Source organism: Mycteria americana, chromosome 7 (assembly GCF_035582795.1).
Source record: "Mycteria americana isolate JAX WOST 10 ecotype Jacksonville Zoo and Gardens chromosome 7, USCA_MyAme_1.0, whole genome shotgun sequence".
NCBI lineage: Eukaryota > Metazoa > Chordata > Aves > Ciconiiformes > Ciconiidae > Mycteria > Mycteria americana.
The window spans coordinates 1,966,239-1,983,226 of NC_134371.1; the positions used below are offsets into that span (position 1 = coordinate 1,966,239).

The 16,988-nt window shown below is 57.6% G+C and overlaps 1 protein-coding gene across 5 annotated transcripts in view; it reads left to right on the plus strand.

Moving 5' to 3' along the window:
• The window catches only part of KCNAB1 (potassium voltage-gated channel subfamily A regulatory beta subunit 1), a 75,967-nt gene that overhangs the window by 16,714 nt on the left and 42,265 nt on the right, over positions 1-16,988 (plus strand). For 2 of the 5 annotated variants that reach the window (XM_075506769.1, XM_075506771.1), the window contains exon 1: positions 7,087-7,307. The exons of the other annotated variants lie outside the window; for them this stretch is intronic. In XM_075506769.1, coding sequence (XP_075362884.1) covers positions 7,087-7,307 — 221 coding nt within the window. Of the gene's footprint in view, positions 1-7,086; positions 7,308-16,988 lie in introns of those variants that run through there. 5 annotated transcript variants of the gene reach the window in all.

The following is a 16,988-nucleotide window of genomic DNA, read 5'->3' on the forward strand; positions in this document are numbered from 1 at the left end:
AGAGTTAGGTTCACGGTTGGACTCGATGATCTTAAAGGTCTTTTCCAACCTGTGCGATTCTGCGATGCTGCGATTCTGTGATTCTGTGGGGTTCGCTGCTGCTGCTTCAGATGGGAGCGGTCCTCAGCTGAGCGGGTGAGCATCCCACTGCAGCAGGGCCTCGGCTGGTAATTGAGAAGAATGCCACGGCAGCCCTTTTGGGAGAGGCATCCTAACGCCAGCTCCTCCGGGGCTCTTCTCCCCGCTCTCCTGGCTGGCAGCGCTCCTTAGCTTGCCCGTGTCCGCAGCAGCCCAATTTACAGAGAGGTAACGGAACTGCTGCAATCATGAGTAATTAGCCCAGCAGGAAACCTGTTTTCAAACAGCTATTGAGATGGAGTGAAACGGCTGAGAGATGCGCAGGGGTTGTATTTATAGGCGGAGCTTTTATGGCCCAATGAAACTTTTATTGGGACATAACACAGAATTTGTCTGAGTGCATCCTGCTGTGTTGTGGAAGAATTATCGCGCGGAAGTCTGAAAATCACGGATTTGGGACAGTATATTAAGGTAATTCTCATGAAGGGCGGTCTTGGAGACTACTGCCTAAAACGCCTGCACTGGATTTTGGAAAGGCGGCTGCGGACAGACTGCGGTGGCTGTAGCGAGACCCGGGCTGTAAGATAACATGAAGAAGGGCATATTTCGGGTGGAAAAGCTCCAAGGGCAGAACTCTGCATTCCCCAGGCCCCGCTTCTGGAGCAGGATCCTGCCGTCACCACGCTGCCGGCTGAATTTTTAGTGCTTCCATGCAGCTTTCTGAAGTTCGGCTGATCCAACGACGTTGCGTGCAAAGTCCCGCTGAGCACCTGTCAAAACGTCCAGCGTGGTTAAAACTCTATCGTGAAGGCTGAAATCATATTTTTAATGTGTCTCTAGCCTGGAAGCGGTGACTTTTTCTGTCCTGTTGCATCTCACCGGTCCCCGGTGCTGCTCTGGCCACGGGTGCAGAGCGCAGATCCCTTCCCCGTAGGGAGCAGAGGGAAAGCTGCCGGGGCCGAGGCAGCTACAGGGTGAAACAGCGGCTGGTACTTAGGGGCTGTGCTGCATTTTACACCCACGAGCCAGGTTAGGTGCTGCTTTTGCTGGTGTGCAGGGTGCTGGTGGGGTCTCCTCTGCAGACGCCCGGCTGAGGTCCCGCCAGGCAGCGCCGAGGGCTGCTGTCAGCCTGGCCCGTGGCTGCCGGCGGGGAGCGGCTGTGTCTGTGGCACCGGGGAAATGGTTCAGACGTTGCATTTAATATTGCATGTAACTCTGCAGTGGTGATGCAACGCCTGCTATTTGCGCTGCCGCAGCGAGCGATGATAACGGTAAACTTCTGCTTTTGCGTAGCGTTGCGGTGGTATTGGGAACAACAGCAGCTGGAGCTGCGTCCCCCGCCGAGAGCTCTGCGCGCCTGCCCGCAGCGCCTCGGGGAGCACCCACGGGGCTGGTGGGGATGTCAAAACGCGCCGGCCCAAGGGGTGCCCTGGAAGAGGTGGGGCTCAAACACCCAGAAACCCCCGGCAGGAAGAGCACACGGCTGCTTCGTGCTGCGAGTAAATGCCCTTTACCTGCCAGCAGCAGCCCTCTGAACGCTGCCCTGGGGTCAGCACTAGCCTCGGCCGAGGGCTACGGGCACACAGCCCCCGGCAGGCAGGTTTGGGGGTGCTCGGGACCCCGGGAGCTCCTCTAGATTCTCACCCAAGGCACCTTGCTCGGTGGCACCCGCTGTCCCCAGCTCGCAGGAGGTCCCCAATGCCTGGCAGGGACACCGGCCACCCACGGGGCTTGCAAAGTCCCGCCACGAGCCCTGCGAGAGGCTTGCGGCTGCACAAGCGTACCCTGCTGCGAGCAGCTGGTGCTCTCGGCGCAGCCCCCAAGCGCGCCGGAAAGTACCGTTAACCACCCCCCCCCCCCCAGGATATATATGCAGGCACAACTTAAACAAAAAAATATCTAAACTGAAAATAATTTTATGCATTGCTAAAAAGGAAGGCTTCTAGCAAAGAAACTTTGCAGAGGGGCTCGTCTGACGTCGGTGCTGACGGGTGCTACGCTCGCTGCTGTATTAAGTTGCTGCCTTCTCTCAACATTGAAGAATTTCGGTTAAAGAGCTTAAACCGGCTGAGATGGCATCATTTTTGGTGACCCGGATCGCTGGTTAGCGTGCAGGGATGGGGGTTTATGTAACTGGCTGCATGTGGTTGCTATCCAGCTCTCCTCCGTATCGCAACCTGCAGCCGAACGCCGCGGCGCGTCTTCCACGGCGCGTGAACCTCCGACTGGAATACGGTGGCAAAGTACGTCGTGATTCATCGAGAACATCCCGGGGTCGCCGCCCGGCTCACGGCCCCCACGTGTCCTTGCAGACGTGCCAATCCTGCCTCCCTTCCAAAGCAAAAAGGGGTTGTTTGGCGTAAAGGGGAGCCGGGGAGCTGCCGGGTCCCCGCGGCGGAGAGGGGGGATGCAGAGAGCGGATGCAGACGTGGGGTGGCCTTGCCGGGCGCCCACCCGCCCGGGCACGGAGCCGCGGTGCCTCGTCCCGGGGAGATGACTGGGATGGATTTGTTTTATCAGCTCTTCAGGTTCGTTTTATCAGCGCCCAAAATTTAAAAGACAATTTTGTAAGAAATTAAGGTTAAGATTGAGAAACACTCAGATTGTTTATGTAAAAGATGAGATTTTTGTATAGATCAATGCAAATTTCCAGTTTACTTTTTTTTAGGTAGAAACCTGAACTTTGCAGCCGGTGATGAAAAAAAGCATTTTCTTTTCTAAAAAGCACTGAAAGGTTTTACCTGGTAAAGCATGAAGGGTGCAGGGATGGAGGCAGAGGCAACCTGCGCTACCTTTTACCCCCGCTCACCAGCCGACCCAGCCTCGTTGCCCGTCCAGTGCGCATTGTTTAATTAACGTATGTGGCTATGGCAAGTACAGCCTGCTGCTGAGGTCTGAGCCCAGGAAAGGCATGGAATTAAGACCTGCCATCTTAAAAGATTGACAGAGCCTGCCAGAATTTATATGCAGCATATTGGTGTTACCGAAAATACAGGTTTAGCTGGCAATCAGCTTAAATTTAATGAAATTAATAAGATGCTAATTGATATTTGGGCAGTGAACGCTCTGCTTTGGTAGAATGGCACGGCAGAGTAATTAGGGTAAATAGTCTCTGTCTGCAGCCGTCAAGAAGCAAAGTCTCAAGCCAGACTTGGCATAAAGTTTCAAAGTTGCTTCACCAGAAGGTGAAATTAAAAAAAAAAAAAAAAACAAACCAAACCAGAAAGAAGCAAACAGTGCGTTCATTCAGCTTGAGCCGCGCCAGAGGGCCGGGTCTGCATCAGCTTGAAATGCTTTTTCCAACCCAGACCAAAGGACCTCATTTTATCTTCATATTTTGGGCTGCACGAGCATCTTTTTCCCCGCCTGTTACAGCAGGAGCCGTGCTGCGGCCCGGCCCCGGGGAGCGGAGAGCCTCTGCGGGGAGCACCGGGAAGGGCTGGTCCATCACCCGCCCCGCTCCACGGCCCCAGCTCCCCTCCCTGCCTGCCCAGGGACCAGAGCGCACCTGAATAAAGTATTCTTTACCTTTTTGGAGGTTTCCGTGCTGCTCGCCGCAGCGATGCGCGCCATCCTGCCCCTGCAAGGCCCTGGGCAAAGAAACCGTCCAGGGCATGGGAACGTGTGTTTGTGTAGGAGCTATGGAACATCTCCTGGCTTCTGCGCTTGCCTAGAGAGCATCTGCGTGCTGTAGGTCTGTGTTTGGCTCTTGCCTTTATTTTGAACCCTGGGAGGGATGCAGCGGCTCCCGGGATGGGGGCTAACGGGGATCACAGTAAAAGCAAAGCCAGCATGCTCATGAACATCTGTGTTAAAACAGATTTGCTTGATGAAGCATTTGGAGCAATTTATTTAATGAGCGATTGTCATCTTCCTCAGGGGGGAAATGCATACGTACGTCTTGGCAAATAGCTGCCTCTGTAGCGGCTTGGTGGCACGGAAGCGGCACGGAGAGCCTGGCCAGAGGCTCATGGCTGAGCCTGAGCTGCCACCGCACCCCAGCACCGTCCCCCGCCGAGGAGTCACGTACCTCTCGTTTTATAAGCTCAGGATTTTCATGATACAAAATTATGTTGTTCTAACGTTTTAGTCTAGGAGTGATTATCTTGTTCAGGGAAATGAAATAAATCCCGTATTTAAATACATATTTCTTTGGCAGAGACTGTAACCCCTCCAAAGTCACCTCTCCCTGGCCCTCCCTGGCACCCCAGGGCGTGGGCAGCCGTGGCCTTGGGGACAGTGACCAGGACCTGGGTGACAGTGACCTGGGCACGTCCCCAGGACCAAGTCACACCATTCGGGAGTGCTGGCAGAGCCAGCTGCTGGCTGCAACGGGAACTCTCAGACATGTATAGAACAAGATGTAAAAATACGTCTTCTCGCACTATCCGTGCCCAGCAAGAGGATGCTGTCTGCCCATCAGAGAGAGAAATAATCCTGGCTTTGTCAATCTTGCTTTGGGCTCTGAAATGCAAAGCTGGGCTCCAAAAGCCGAGCGGGTGCTTAGTCTGCATGGGGCTTGGCCGTGCCGCCAAGGCAGAGCCCTGTGGGTGCCACCACCGACGCTCCAGCCGCGTCCCCCATCCCATGGAGACACGGAGGACGTCCTGGATAAGGCCCTGCCGTGGGGCACCTCGGTGTCAGCAACCCCATGGCTTGTGCCCCCAGATGACGTACTTGTCTGGGCATTGAACAGCGTTTATTGGTGATCTGTAATGCCAACTCACCGATTAGATGTCTGGAAACGCTCTCAAAGCTAAATCTCGTGTCTGAGACGGAGCCTTGCAGCAGTTAGTTCAGCTAGTTGTTGCTTAGCTTTCTGACTTCCACCCCACGGAGCAGCCCTGCCCTCCCTCCCTCCAAACCTCGCGCCAAGGGGTCCGTCTGCCCCGAACCCACGCCTGAGGGCGAGTCCGAGGGGGCTGCTCCAGGCTGGGAGTTTGTGGCTCTGCTGTATGATTAACTGTTAATCATCTTTTGGAAAATATCATAAAGTAACTTTCTTTACTCTGATACAATGCTTTCCATCCTCAAAGAAATGTGCTGTATAGACATTAAGGAGCCATCAGATAAACGAACTGCAAAGAGATTGTCAGAAGCTCTTCGCCCTGTCACCCTGGGTGGTGGGTGGCCTTGGCTAGCTGCCGGCCGCCCACCCAGCCGCTCGCGCACTCCCCCTCCTCAGCAGGGTGAGTGGGGGAGAGAAAACTGTGGTGTGCCCCCGCCGCAGGGGAGGAAATCAAGGGCTTGTCATCCTGAGTTCAAAACAGGTCGTCATCGCCACTCCAGCACCTCCAGCTGCTCTCTTTTTGCCACCGCTCCTGCTCCGCCTTCATGTGCCCGGAGCAGGGAGAGCCTGGCAGGTCACCGCGGAGGCTGCGGGGTCCCCAGCCTCAGAGCTACTCGCGCCCCAACCGGACAGGGTCCTGGGCGGGGGGCGGGCGAGAGGACCTCCGGAGGTGCCCCCCCCCACCCCAGCCCTCCTGGGGGTCTGAGGGCAGATTTAGGAGTGGGGCGTGGGGACCCCCTGGGGACTATTTCCCGCCGGCCTGTGCAGGGCCGGAGAAGGGACAGCGGGTGACCGCAGCCCCAGCCCTCGCCCACCCGCCCGCTCTGCGCTGCCACCCACGCACGCCCCGTGGGCACCCTCTCCCGTGGGCCTGCACCCGGGGCGTGCCCAAATCGCTGCTCACCTCCCCCCACGGCCCGTCCTCCCCCAGGGCCGCCCTGCTGGGTGGCAGTGACTGGCGGGGGTCCCGGGGGTGACTCCAAACTGCCCCCCTCCCTGCCCGCCCTCCCGCTGCTCCGGCGAGCAGCTCAGCAGCCCAGGGGTCCCCGGGCTGCCCCTGCCCTCAGCACCCAAAGCCAGCGCCCTGGGAGAGGCGGCACAGGGCGGGGGACACGGGCGAGCTGCCGGCTCAGAGCCGAGCTCCGCGCTCCGACTGCAGCCCTGACTGCAGCAAGGGAGAGGGATGCTTTGCTTCAAAGACTTCGCGCTGCGGCTTATTTGCCTGGCGATGCTGGGGAGAAGGGATTAACCCTGGCACTGCTGCGAGCGTGGGTCTGCAGGCGGCGGCTCCGGGTGCCAGAAACACGGGATTAACATGTTAACTCCCTGGCACACTGTAGCAGAGCGATTTTTCTCCCCCTCCCCCCCCCCCTTTTTTTTCCCCCATAATTAGCCCATTTTAACATCGAATTGTTCCCCGCTATAAGAGGTCCTCTTCTTGCTGAGCGATGCCGGCAGCTATTTTTACGGAAGGCATCTGCCTGAAGCGCCCGCCTTCCCTCTGAGCACAAAGGAGGCCCGTTCCCACGCTCCCCGCGGGCTCCTGACCGGGCGACCCCGGGAGCCACCGCAGAGCCGGGGCCGTGCCCCCCCCCCCCGCGCCCGCTGCCAGCCCCGGCGCTCGGGTGGGCTGCCGCGGGCGGGACGTGGCGGGCTGCTGCATCTGGGCAAAGGAGACCCGCGGGCTATCGCCGGTCCTGAGAGCCGGGCGGGCGAGCCGGCGGTTCCTCAGCCGGCAAGGCTGCCTGCTCAGCAGTTCGTGGTCCAGCGGGTGCTGGAGCCAGCGCTTGCAGCATGCCTGCGCTGATTTAAAACCGGCAACCGGGAGCGAGCCTGCACCAAGGCAGAGCGGCGGCTGCTGCTGACGGTTCACCATGAAGGAGCAGCTTTCCGTTCCCGAAAGCACCTGACTGGATGGATGCTTTTGTCTAAGCAGCAGCAAATTTTGCAAGGGAAGATCTGAGAGCCAGCCGCGATCCGCTCTTGCCATTGCTTTGTCGAGTTCGGGGCTCCTCTCCTCCTGGCATCGCGGGGACGCAGCCCGGCTCCCCCGGAGACCCCCGCTGCCTCGGCGACTTCTGCGAGCGGAAGGCGGGCGGGCTTCCTCGGCGGCGTTTGGGAGCGAGCCCCGCGCTGCTGGGCAGCCTGCAGCCCGCCTCGGAGCGGCCGGGGGCTCTGGCCGCCGCCTGGACGGCGACTAAAGGTGTTCGCAGGGCGCGATGCAAGTGTCCATCGCCTGCACGGAGCACAACTTGAAGAGTCGAAATGGTGACGACAGGCTCATCAGCAAGCAGAACACCGCTACCCCGAACGTAGTGAACGCAGCCCGGGCAAAATTTCGGACAGTGGCTATTATTGCTCGCAGTCTGGGGACATTTACCCCTCAGCACCACATTTCCTTAAAAGAATCCACCGCAAAGCAAACGGGCATGAAATATAGGTATGGTCACGGTATCGTTCTTTGTTACCTTGCAGTGTAATAGCTCTTTACTTTGCCTCTAAAGAATTGCCTGCCTGGATGCATCTGATTTTGCAGAGGAGCTCTCTCCTAAGGTTATTAATAGATTTTTGAACTTGTGCATCACTGAATAGCATTTGGCTGCTAATGTCTTTGCAGGCATATGTATTCGTGATTTTATACAAAAACCACTCGCCTGGGTAGATTATATACAACATTGTGAATTTACGACGGTGGTGTTAAGATGGTTTCTATTCAGTGCTCAATATAACTTATATTGGTACTAATGAGCAGAAAAATCAATTAGCAAAGCGTGTTTGAGGCTGGACGGGAAAAGTTCATTTGCAGTACGTTGTACGGAGCGAAAAGAAGCGTCTGCCTTGGGTACCATTTCGTCATGGTGATTGCTTACTGACTTTTCATCCGGTTCACTCGGTGAAGATGAGATCAAAGCCAGTTTTAGGTGAAATGCAGGGAAAAAAAAAATCATGGGCATTCTTATCAAACGCCTCATGCATCTTACAGGTTTTTATTCCTCCTAACCTAGGCAGGAAAAATAATGAGCGGCTGTGGCTTCAGTCTGAAGTGCTTGGCGTGGGCAGCTGATAAGCTTCTCTGTCATGTGTTCAGCTGAAAATGAGAAGGATTCCTATGACTTTGGCGGTTGGCTTTCGCCTGTTCGGGATGTCCCTTTCAGCCACTAACGGGTGACGCTGTTGGGACCGGGCGAAGGGAACGCGCCTCGCCTGGGTGGCAGCCCCGAGCCGAGCAGCCCGGCGGCTGGCACGAGGGGCTCTCCACGGGCAGGGCGTGGGGAGGGCGGCGAGGGGCCCAGGGCTGCGGGCAACTTCATCTGTGCTGGTTCCCAGCCTGCCGAGCAGTGGCCGATGCTCCCGCGTAGCCAGCCCTACCCGCTCTGGGGCGCGGCGCGGGGCCAGGATGCAGTGGGGCAGCTACGCTGATTTTACGGCGGTGGGGACTGATGCAAAGCCAAGCTGGCTTTAGCACCGCGACACGAAATGCAAGCGTGCGTGCGGCTCCGCACAGGGCTTGGTTGAGGCAATTCTGTAGTTATGAAAAATTCACTCTTAACCCTCCCAGAACTGCACAGGCAGGGCATATGGGAGCAGAGTGACTGGGATGCTCAGATGTAGTTTGCTGCGAGTTGTTTGAAGGGCTGATAAAGAACACGGAGGCTTTGCCTGAGTGGAAGCCCGGCCTTTCCGACTGCTTGTTCCTGTCGTTCGGCCACGACCAACTTCTAGCAGGAGCGGTGCACGCTTCCACCGCTTGCTCCCTGGCACGGTGTCGGGAGCAGAAGCGGTCCGGGCAGCGCTCCCGTGGCAAGCCTGCGGTGGGAACAGAAATGCTGATTAATATCTCCCGGAGGCAGCTGCCAGCCGGCCGGGGTGCTGGGGGTGGCGTGGCGGGGCAGGCTCCGTGCTCCGGTGGGGGGCAGTCCCAGCTCCCGGGCACCGCGGGCTGGCCCCGGCTGCGGGGAGGCTGGTGTTTGGGGGATGGCGGCGGGTCCTGCCCGAAGAGAGGCAACTCTCGAAATCAGTATAACTCGTCCTTTAATCGGACGCCCGCAGCCTCCCGGCGGAGTAGGGCCGGTGGGGCGGTGCCAGCTGGGAGCTCCCGGCGAGCCCTCTCCCCTCCTGCAGCCCTGCCCAAGCCGTTGCGCCTCCCTGCCTCAGTTTCCCCCGTAAGCACGTCTGTGGGAGACGTGTCTTTGCTCGTGTCATTCTGAGACGCGGTCTGTTACCAAGCCGTGGCTCCTGCTCGTTAGGCTTACGGACACTGTGTACTAATTGTCAGCAGTTATCTCTGCTGATTTCCCGCAGGCTGCCGGCGCTATCAGCGTACCGACACGCCGGGTAATGAAATCCTTTGCTGCCCACATGACACAAACGCTCCTGCAGCCTCCGAAGTTGGGCCTTTGTAAATCCTTTCTGGCTTATATCTAGACAAGGTTTCGATACGGAGGGCTGAATTCTCCGGCGGTGTTCAGCACAGCCCTGGCAGCTCCCCCGGCTGTGGCTGCCCGAGACCTGGGGGATTGCATCAGGAATAGCATCTCGCCTGTGACAAGGCTGATGTTTTATCTTTATGACTAATCCCTGCTTCTGCTCCCAAATTTCTCCATATCTAGAGCTGATTTCTCCCTCGAGAGAAGAAGTGAAGGGGGATTTGGAGGAAGAGCCGAGTGAAGCCCCAGGCTCAGCTGCGCTGCTGCTGAATTGAGATAACCTTTAGTTAGGGAAGGTGGCGATGGAGCTGATATTTCCTGTTCACCTCTGGGCCTGGTTCCTCAGTCCGAGGGAAATCCAGCGCCCGGAGAAGCCGAAGGCTTTTCCCAGCGGCCGTAGCAATAATCCTGTAACGTCCTCGGCTCCCTTACATTTGAAGCTCAAGTCCTTCCCGATTCATTTTCTGCTCGAATTACGTCCCTGATGCTAAGCTACCCAGCGCCTGCCGCTGAGAAGGACACGCTAGCTAAGCTGCCCCTCGCTTTACGCTAAAAATACCCATGGCTGCTCCCGCCTCGGTCCCCGGGCGACGCTGCCGACCCCCTGGCAGGGCTGGCCCCGGCTCCCGCACCGCTCCCGGATGCTTCCCGGCCCCGGCACCGCCGCCCCCGCCTGCCAGGCGCTCCCGGTGCCAGTGGGATGATGTAAAAGGGAGAGACGGCGACTACGCCTCTGACAGGGCTGGGGGCGGGAGAGGAGCCAGCTCGGGGGCTCGTCATCCGACGACATGCTGCTGGACCCCTTCCAGCTCAGAGGTTGAATCGGAACGCAAAAGACAAAGTTTGCGGGAATAAATACGTTCGTCGGGGAACATCCGCAACGATTAGGACTCAGGTGCGTTCGCGTGAGCAAACCTCTGCTTTTCCTTCACTAAACCTTGTTTCGCCGCCTCCCTGTTGGGTTGTGGCGTCGGCCAGATGGGACCTCCCCAGCCATCTCTGCTGTCACCGCCGGGGACGGCCTCAGCTGCCTCCCGCCTGCGGAAGGCGCACGGGGAGAGGGGCCGTTCCCTTTTATCCTTTTGAATGCTCCCGGACAGTCCCCCCGGTGAGCCTGCCCAGGTGCGTGGGGAGAATATTTGGGATCGCTTCAAGTCTTTCCTTGAAAACGGTGTAGTTGCGGTGCTGGGCTTGGAAAATTGCAATGTGCCGCACCGCTGCTGAAAAAAAAGGACGCGGTTTTGCATCCCCCCCGATGCGCAGCGTGGGAGGAGGGCTGGCAGGCTGGCTCTTCACCTGCTTTGGACCATCAGAAGGTCGTAGCCTGGGTTCTTCTCCCTCCTAATTTGCCATATTTTTTTGTAATTTATTGTCAGCCCAATCCAAGCTGTCAGTAAAGCGGATCCAGCCCTGATCCTGGTACGCGGGGCTATTTGGGGCGTGCCACAGCTCCCACAAAGAACAGCTCCTCAAACTGAGACTTGTACCAGCCCTCCCGTGCTCACACTGCCAGCCTTGCCGTCACGCATGCAGCAGGGCAAAGCCCTGCCCCAGCGCATCCCGGCTCCCAGCGAGCCTGGTCCGTGCCCAGGACGTGCCGGGAGCTCAGCCGCACAGGGCTCGGGGCTCAGCCCCGGCTCCGTCCGCTGCGCTGCCGATTCGGGGCCATCAGCAGTTCAAAAATAGCCCGTGAGAGCTCTGCCCGCGTACGGGCCCAAGGGACCCAATTTACGAAGCTCAACTATCTATTTGTGTTCATAAATAATTGATGGCGGCAGCTTTGACCATTAACTCCAGCGAGAGCCGAAACAAAACATTTTTTAACTGCAAAGGCGAGCTGGTGGAGTCAATAGTCCGCGCTCACCCTGCGGCCGGCACGGAGCCTGGGGCAAGGCGTGGGAGGCACCGTCCTCCGGAGGGGAAACCCATCCCTCCTGCCTGATGTGGGGTGCCCAGCCCCGTCTCACGAGCCGCTCACGGCCACCGTGCCCATGCCACCGCAACGCCGGGGCTCCTGCCTGGGCCGCGGAGGGCCCTGGGGACGGGCGTTCGTAAGGGCCAGCAGAGCTGGGAGGAGGCAGCGGTGCAGGGAGGCCGGCCGGGGAACCTCGTCCCTGCTCCGTCAGGTCTGCACGGGGACCCGCCCCGCCGCTGCGGGCGCCGCGGGGGAAACGGCGTCGTTGCGGTCGCTGAGCGCTGGACCCGCAAGGATCGCGTGTCGCATTTTGCAACGTCTGGAGCAGCTTTAGCAACCAAAGACCTTTCCCGGCCACCCGGGAGGTGCCAAGCTCTCTCCGAGGCCGGTGCCGCGGTGCTCAGCCGCCCGCTCAGCGCCCGCCGCTGCTCTGGAGGGCGAAGCACCGGCATGAACCCGAGTGCTCACAAAGGGGCTGGAGGAGACCAAGCCGGCCGGCCACGTAGTGCCGCTGCCCGTCCGCTCCCTTCTCCCGGAGCAATGGGCACCTCTCGAAATCGTGGGTGCCTGTGCTCACAGCGAGCCCGCTGCAGGGTGACCTGGTCGATCCTTTTCTTACTTGGGATTTTTTTCTGGCTCGCTGCCTGGGTGCTGCTGCTTGCCAGGCTGCAGGCTGGGGGACCTTCCAGCATCCCCGGTGGCAGCGAGGCAGCGCCCTGGCCGCGTTCCAGCGGAGGTCATTGCATCCTGCCGGCTAAACATCCCTCTGCAGTTTGAAGGCATTTTTCTTCCCTGCGTGCCCAAAATTGTGCGTTCTTGTCGAAGCGCCCAATAAAGAGCTGCTAATGCATCGCATCGCGGCGGTGGGTGCGTTGCTCCGGTGGCGCGGGTGGGATGCCTCCCTTCCCCCCCTGGAAAGGCAGCCGCCTGCTTGACTTAGCCGGGGTCAGAGCAGCGCTCCATTGCTTCTGCACACCGATTACAGACACTAAAAGGCACAATAAAAATACTACGGCACAAAGAATTCCTCATCCCACTTTTAAACATCCGCTGGAAAGCATAATTAAGGTATGTGTCAAGTACAAAACTCTCAATCCTATGGTTAACCCAAACCTTCCTAGTCCTTGCGGCTGGCAGGTCCCAGCCCAGAGGAGAGCGATGCTCTGGAGCACCTTCCCTCCCAGGGTCGTCCAGGAAGGGAGAAATGCAGCCCTGCTCTTGGAAGCACCCCGCAGCCGCTCCCCCTCCCGGGAGAGGCTCCCGGCCCAGCTGCTGGGCGCTGGCAGAGGAGGAGGGACCGCTGCCCGTGGGGGACGGAGCCCTGCAAAGACCCAGAGCCACCTCCGAGACGTGCCGTTACCACCAGGAAAATGACTTTCGCCTCCGTGATCACCAGCGGTTTCTTCCGCTCCTTTGAGCACACCCCGGGTGACCCGTGGGCTAGAAGCAAAAATTGCCCTGCTTCTATTACAGTGCAGATTTCTTCCGTTGAAGGGTGGTATTATTAACGCTAGAATTGCATTGTAAAGCACGCCTTGTATGCAGACCCTGTGCAACGTGCCTGGCTGTACAGCCGCTGGAAGGGTGGGCTCACAGGAGGCGAAAGCAAACTTCCAGCCTGCCAGCTTTGGAAGAACACACGCGCCAGCCTGGGCTGCGAGATCAGTTTGGAAACAGAAGGTGAATGTCTTTGCAGTATTTCAGGCCTTGTGTCTTCTTTTTCCTTGCATCATACTACAAGCATTAACCGTAATAACTGCCTCATATATTTAGGAATCCATGGTTTATTTAAGTCTTGCTGCAATTACGAGTCGTTTTAAGCACTCGCATGCAAATGGCACGATTATTTTGATATAAAATGACATATTATTGCAGTAGCTCTCCGCATCAGGTTGATTTTTATGGCTCATCATCTGATCTTCATTTTATTGCTGTAAATTAAGACGAACGCAGCGAACAGGATGCATTTACACCAAATTCACAATGCCTTTTCCCCCAGGACTGTAGCTTATAAAGGCTACAAAGAGGGCAGGAATAACTCAAAGAAGGCGAGAAAGGAACCAGTGGAGTCAACAAAATCTGTGCTGATTTGTGCTGCCCTCAAATTGCTGATGGCTCTCCAGGAGTCTGTAGCTGCTAAGGAAGGCTGTGGGTTCGGTGTGGTCTGGATTCTTCCCATCTCATTGCATTGATGCGAAAGCCGTGTTTAACATTGCAATGTTAAAACCAGCGCAGACAAAGTGAGCTTTAGTTTTGAATACGTATTTGCTTCCCGTGTAAACTCTAAAGATAGGGGAGAGCAGGGAGTTAGTCAAGGGTACGCGCCCTCCTCTGCTCGGGGCTTCTCCTTCCCTCGCTCCGCTGGAGACCCAGCCAGGCCAAGAATCTCCTACATCAACTTTAGCTAATGGAAAAATGGATTCTTAGTGGTCTTTCCGAGGGTTCTAATATTCTTCGTGAAAATGCTTCTAACTTATTAGGCATTTTGAAAACATCTGTCCACCAGCTGAGTGACACAGCCTCCAGTGAGGTCTGGCTCGGGGAGAAATACACAAGCAGTCGGAGCGGCGCTGGCTCCTGCGCTAGCGCAGCGCGGGGACTGCTGCTGCTGCTCTACAGAGGACGGGTGTCAGCATTTGACGTCGCCTCTGCCCAGCTACGCCGTGATGCCCCCGCTTCCCCGGCGAGCGTGGCGTGGAAGCTGTTTCTCACGCCCCAGCGCAGCGTCCTCCGCTCCCCGTGGAGCAAGGGCTGGGGACGCCGGGTCGCCCGTTCCTGGGGACAGGAACCCTGTCCTGCGGTGCTGGAGGCACTGGGGGGCACTGGGGGGCACTGGGGGGGCACAGCAACAAGCCAGGGCTTGGTCTGCCATTGATTCCCGCCCTCCCATTTTAATCCCAAGAGAGAGCGATGAGCTAAGGAGAACAAGATTGAATTCAAGGACAAATGGTGTTTTAAAGAGCACGCTTTTCATGTCGGTTTTGTTAAGCAGAAGCAAAACGATGATATTTTAAGGAAGCTTTTAAATAATGCAATAGTATTCTGGGCGAGAGCTGCACAGCCTCTCGAAGCTCGCCCGCGGCCGAGCCGGGCAGGGCGGCGGTGCAAGGGGACGGGAGCAGCCTCGGTGGCTGTCCCCGTCCCCGGTGGGCAGCTGCCACGGCGCTGCCGCGCCCTGCGCCAGCCAGACCCGGGGTCCCCTCTCCCGGGGCAGCGGCGGCCGGCGGCTGTCCCCCTGCCACGCGGCAGCGTGCGGCAGCTCCCCGGCCCGTGGCGGCGGCTGAAGCGGGTTCCTGACCGACTGCCCGCTAAAACTCGCCCTGCCCCGCTCTGCTCGTCCCAAACCGTTCCCCTCAGCGTGACATTTTCCATTTAAAATCTGCATGACAACGTTAATCTAACGCTTAAACGGACGGATGAAAAGATGTAATGCAGAAACACTGCTAATTTAATTACTTGTGAAGCGCACAGTTTAAGATATTTAAAACGTATTATTTTAGCATGGCTGTTTTGGCAAAATCCACTTTGAATTTCGAGCATGCTTATTTTTATTTTAGACTAGCATTATAGAATGCCATCTGTAGGACACGTTTGTTGAGAAATTCATTCTCAGTAAGGAAAGAAAACGCTCCGCCTGCGACTCAGCGTGAGCCCAGAGGTTAAAGCTGGGGTGACATTTCCCCTGCTACAAGTCGGTGGGCACCTCCCTTTGCCCGGGGTTCAGCGAGTGCCGAGCAGCGTGGCGGGAGAGGGATGGCTCCGTGGAGCTCTTTCTACCGCTGCCGCTCCAGCAAAACTTCCACGTGCTTCAATATTTGGAAAATATCCAACAACCCAAGTTCGGGGGTGCTCAGTGGTGGGCAGATACCCGACATAAAGTCAGCGGGTAGTTTGGACGGATCTCGCTAACGCACAGAGGGATTTGGCTGCCCCGTCCCTTATCCCAGCCCTGTTCTTCGGGGTGGTCCAGGCGATGGTCCCGTCACTCTGCGGGAGGCAGAGCAGTGCTTGGTGGGTGCCCTTGGAGGGTTTCAAAGCCGTTTGCCCCTGAACAAACCCATTTTAGAAGCTGAGCAGAAGCCGCTCTCTCTCTGCGTCCTCCGCTGTTGTGCTCCCCGGAGGAGGCAGAGCGGAGGAAGGAACCCAGCAGCCCCCGTGCCCGCGAGGTGGCCCTGGGCGTGTAGGAGAGATCGCAGCCTTTTGGGGCAGGCTGTGCCCTGCCTGCCGGCTGCTGGGTCACCCCGGGTGGCTGGTGGGACACGGCGCTGCCGTCCCGCAGCAACGGCCCCGCTCTTCCCCACAGCAGCATCCCCCGTGGGAGATGCAGCATCCTCCCTTCAGCAAAGCAGGACTTGCTCCTCATGGTATCCGAATGTATTAGAAATGGTTCTCAAACTGTTTTGGTAGCCCCATAAAAGCTGCTGGCGGGTGGGTGGGAATGGGGAGCAGCGCCTGGTGTCTGAGGTGCCTTGCCCGGGGTGGCCGGGTGCTCGGTAAGGGCTCTGCAGGCACCTCGCTAAAGAGTTTCGGCAGGTATTTTCTGGCAAAGCTCTGCTCAGAGAACAAACAGAAATAAGCGATGGGACACAGGGTTCGGGACGCAGAAGCCGCGTATTGAAAACTGAGGTCCTGAAGTTCCTGGAGGCCCTTTGTAGGTGGCACCCCGGCGAGGTCCTGCTGCCTTGCCTACCGCAGCTCCCAAAGGGGAAAGCCGATGCGCGTTCCATGCCTCGTTTTTGCTTGAAGCAGGCAACAGCACCGTGAGAGCCTATTGCAGGGCCTGCCGGCAGCTGAAATTCAGCTGGGTGGAAGGCAGCTGGAGAACCTCAGAGCCAATAAACGAGACGGCCTCCTTGCTCGGAAGGGGCGGAAGCCGGGCGATAGCCGGGCCGAGGCCGTCCGGGTGGCCCGCGCGTACGCCCGGCTCGCACGCTGCTTGCGAAGGGTTCGTGTAAGTCGTCATGGCAAGCGTGCCCCGTGTGTTAACAACAAGCTGCTTCAGAAATATTTAGGGTATGAAGTTATAAACCTTTTATGGCGTACCTGTATTTTCCTGTTGGCATTACATTTGCCAGAAAACCCCAGCGCTGCTTGGTCACGGCTTCAGCTGCGCCGGCTGCGAAAGCGTACGGCAACCCATTTCAGAAGGGCTTAAAAATCTGCCAAAAAATGTCCTTGCTCTCTGACGGGGTAAAAGCCCCACACAGCAATTAAAAATTCTGTTATTTTTCACAGCGGTCTCCCTGCCTCGGCCTGCTTATTTTTAGAATAGTTCCTGCAAATAGCTTTTACCTCCATATTTATGCGAGAACAAATTGCCCTGCGAAGCGAACGGCTCCCCTTCCCAGGCCGAGCCCGCTGCAGGTGCTGCCGGCTGCGGACGGGGCAGACCTGCTTGCGGCCCCGCCGGGCGCCCGGCGTTTGTCCGGGGCTGCTCAGACTCCTTCCCCTTCGTTAGTCTTGCGGTTCGGTCAGAACTGGCCTCTCCTGCCTGTGGAGAAAATAAGCGTTTTCCATTTTCAGCTTATTCAATCGCTTCAGCTCAGTGACTAATACTTGCCAAGGTGGGTCAGCGGATGGGGAAGGAAAAACTAGTGGCGGGGTTTTAAATTTTTTATTTTGCCGCTTTCACTCTGAAGTAGCACCGAAATGAGAGAAACTGGCATCTAGTATTTACGACGCTATGGGACGTGCTGACTGGGGACAGCGTAGTCAGCACCCTAGCACAGGTATGGTTTGCTTACTGATTTCCTACATGAGTAAAGCGGAATCGACCCGG